This window comes from Mus caroli, chromosome 14 (genome assembly GCF_900094665.2).
Source record: "Mus caroli chromosome 14, CAROLI_EIJ_v1.1, whole genome shotgun sequence".
In the NCBI taxonomy this organism is placed as follows: Eukaryota; Metazoa; Chordata; class Mammalia; order Rodentia; family Muridae; genus Mus; species Mus caroli.
The window spans coordinates 61,355,041-61,358,917 of record NC_034583.1 but is presented as its reverse complement, the minus strand read 5'-3'; the positions used below and the strand labels follow the sequence as shown (position 1 = coordinate 61,358,917).

Here is a 3,877-nt window from a genome sequence, read left to right as displayed (position 1 = left end):
ACTCACTTTGTAGACCAGGCTGGCCTCGAACTCAGAAATCCGCCTGCCTCTGCCTCCCGAGTGCTGGGATTAAAGGCGTGCGCCACCACGCCCGGCTCCTAGAACTTCTTAAGTACTCTAAGCTAGCCTTGAATTCATTGCTCTTTTTGCCTGAGTACAGGGGTGACACGCCTATGCTACTTCATCTGACTCAGGACATTATGCTTTTGATTCTGTATTGGGTTTTGTTGGTGGTGGTGTTTTGTTTTTTTGTTTGTTTGTTTTTTGTTTTGGATATAATATGTCATGTGACCTAAGCCTTCGACTCACTGTATAGCCGAGGTTGACCTTGAACTATTGGTTCCTCACTGATTCTTCTGCTTTCATCTCTTAAGGGCTAGTATTATGGGTATGGGACATTATGTATGTTTATGGGTCCTGGGATCAAACTCAGGACCTTGTGCACGGTAAGCAGGCACTCTACCAACTGAGCTGTATCCCCCAGCTTTTTGTTGCTGCTGTTGTAAATATTATTGGGGGAGGGGGTGTTAGTCTATTTAGACCATATAGTTCTCAAAGACACAAAAACCTTTAGTTTTAAAATAAGCCTTAAAGCACTAGAGCTGGGCAGATATCAGCCCTCTATGCTCTTTTGTCTACTCCCCTGTCAATAACCCTGAGATATCACTCGTGTGTTGTGCCTGGGCTACTCCTGTTCTAACAGGCTGGCCCTCATGGCCGTGCTCTCACCATTCATCTCCCCCACAGCAACTTCTGCCTTCTCCCCCTCCTCCTTGTTGTGGTCCCTGCCTGAGCCTTCTATCTGCCCTGCCCCTCTCTCTATACAGCCCAGGCTGTAGGCATCTTTATTAACCAATCAGAGATAACTTGCAAGCAAGTTTTATACAACTAAAGCTGGCGTATGTAAGGATCTGTTCTTCTCGGAGCAGTGAGATCTTGGGGTATAGAGTTTAGCATTTGAATATCAGCAGCACCAGAACAACTGCCGTACATGTTTATTTATGTATTCAATTGTATATCCTATCTTGCTGAATTCTTTTACTAAGCTACTTTTTATCATTGATTTTTCAGGGGTGTTTTTTAGTTATACAATTATATTGTCAGCTTTTAATTTTTCCTTTACTCATTCTAAAGCCTTTACTTGGTTTCATTTGTCTAGTTATATTTGCTAACACCTTTATTGTAGTGCTGAATAGTAACAAATAGTTAATATTTTTGCCTTGTTCCTGGTCCTAGTGTTTTTCCATTAAAAAATAATGATGCAGATTTTACAACTATAGTATGTATGTGGGTAGCTTTGCCTAGAGAGTCCTCAATATTTAGATACTTAGAGATTTTTTTGTTTTGCTTTTGTTTTTGTTTTTTTGTTTTGTTTTGTTTTTTGTTTTGGATACTTAGAGATTTTAAAGAAGGTTATTAATTTTACCAAATTTAAGGATAACATGCAAAAGCTCAAAGATTACATTTACAACTTGGGACTTACAGTGAGATATACCATATAGCACTTCATTTGGATTTAGATCAAATGTGTTTATGTATTGCCATGGTCATGAAGAACACTTATCCTCTAATTGTGTCTCCTAGTGTGTGCTGTATCTATGGAGCTTAAAGATTAACCATCCTAAAACATTGTTTCTGCTTCGAGGAAATCATGAATGCAGGCATCTTACAGAGTACTTCACCTTCAAACAGGAATGTGAGTATACATCGCTCCAGAACAGTTAGTTATTTCAGGTGCTGCCACACTCAGTTAAGATCATACCTTCAAAATGAAAAACTCAAACCAGGCTTGGTGGTTCTTGCCTGTAGCTCAGCGCTCGGGAGGCTGAGGCAGAAGGATCACCACAGCTTTGAAGCCAGCTTGGGCTATAGAGTAAGACACTGTTTAAAAGAAGATGGAGAAGAAAAGGTAAATGCTTTACATTGCTTATCAGAGAATGAGTGTGTTTAGCACACACACCCCACTATACTCACATGGTAGTCTCCATTTGACAAGGTTATAATTGAGTCATGTTTCTAGTAGCTTCACTAGACATAGGACAGGTTATAATAGCTGCCTTCCTCCCAGTATAGCTTGAAAGGAAAGGTCAGAATTATTAAAGGAAATTGTAATCCAGGCTTGATAGACATATCTGTAATCCCAGCACTTGAGAGGTGGAGACAAAAGGATTAGGAATTCAAAGCCAGCCTTAGCTATGTGGTGAATTCAAGGTCAGTTTGAGCTATATGAAACCCTGTCTCAAAAAAAACAACAAAAGAGACAGGATCTTCAGATCATTCCAGCCCCAGAAACTTCCTGAAATAAACACACCATCACATAATAACCAGGAAGGGTTTCAAAGTAGATTTACTCTTGGTAGGGATTTAAATTGGTGTCAAATATTTGGACAGCAATTTTGAAATATTTGTGAAGATTGGTTTTGTATTTGTGAAGTATACATTCTCTTCTCTCAGTATTTTGACTGCTAAAGCAACTGTCAGGAGTTTAGTGATTCCCACAGGGCTCATGTCACAGCAGAAGTCAGGATTCTCTGTAGGTTTTGCTCAGCAGGGACCATGGTATGTGAGGATCGTATTAGAGTCTTCCTCTGAGGCTAGTAGTCGTTTAGAGTCCTTGCAATGATGGATTAAAGTGTCCTTACTTTCTTCTAGCTCCCAAACTGGGGGTGAGGGGTGGGGAATGTCACTCTCACTCTCAGTTTTTAAAGATTGCTTTCAAGTTTTTGACATGGTTCCCAAAGGTAGTTCCCAGTGTTGACGTTGGCTTTCTTCTGGCCCAGCCTGGATGAGTCTCTGACTTCTGCAGTCAGAGCTGGAGGAACCCTGTGCTCTTTAATGGTTGGTGTGATCAGGCCAGGTTCATCCAGAAGACTCTTATCCGTCCAGTGAAGTGTAACAGCGAGAGAGAGGCTCATCGTAGTCAGAGTCCACGGACTTGAAAGATATACAAAGTGGAAGCCATTGGAAGTCATGTTACAATTTGTCTAGCACAGATGGACAGAAAACAGTAGATATTTGCTTCTTAAGGATGCTCATTGCAGTGTTAATTATAACAACAAAAAATAATTAAGATGTCAATAAAGGGCCAATTAAGTACAATATACGAGATCAGAAAGGGGTGTAAGAGTACAGAGTTAGGAAACTTTATGGAGTGCAGTCTTTGCTTTCACCGTATTTATGTGGATTTCCAAGGTGGATCTCAGAGCTGCAGGCTTACACAGCAAGTGCTTTACCTGCTGAGTCATCTTCCTGGCCCCGAAAATAACCTTTATAGCAATGCTAGGCCACTGTTTAAATAGTAAGGGGTCTGTGTGTGCTATATGGAGAGATGCTTAGATGTGCTATTAGCTGAGAGAAACCATTGGCTGACTTGCACATTGTGCACAGAAGTCATTGGCACTAGTGTTACTTCTTGTGCTGGGTCAGAGGGTCTTATTTTAATGCTTAAAATATTTGAATTACTTTTTGCCACTATTTTGAACTACTTCTGTAATTTTTTTCAAGCTGTTAACTTAAAAACAATGCAGTTGCAAACCAAGTGTTTAAATGGCTTTTATTTGTTCCTTCCCTTCCCTTCCCTTCCCTTCCCTTCCCTTCCCTTCCCTTCCCTTTTCTTTTCTTTTCTTTTCTTTTCTTTTCTTTTCTTTCTTTCTTTCTTTCTTTCTTTCTTTCTTTCTTTCTTTCTTTTGTTTTTTTGCTTTCTGCTTTTTGTTTTTTCTTTTTTGTGACAGTGTTTCTCTGTGAAACATGGCTATCCTGGAACTCAAGCTGTAGATCAGGCTGGCCTCAACCTCAGATATCTGCCTGCCTCTGCCTCTCTGCCTCTCTGCCTCTCTGCCTCTCTGCCTCTCTGCCTCTCTGCCTCTCTGCCTCTGCC

At 40.6% G+C, this 3,877-nt stretch overlaps 1 protein-coding gene across 4 annotated transcripts in view; it reads left to right on the top strand.

Moving 5' to 3' along the window:
- The window catches only part of Ppp3cc (protein phosphatase 3 catalytic subunit gamma), a 73,325-nt gene that overhangs the window by 32,815 nt on the left and 36,633 nt on the right, over window positions 1-3,877 (top strand). For all 4 annotated transcript variants that reach the window (XM_021181837.2, XM_021181839.2, XM_021181836.1 and 1 more), the window contains exon 4: window positions 1,585-1,696. In XM_021181837.2, the coding sequence (XP_021037496.1) occupies window positions 1,585-1,696 (112 nt within the window). The remainder of the gene's footprint in view (window positions 1-1,584; window positions 1,697-3,877) is intronic.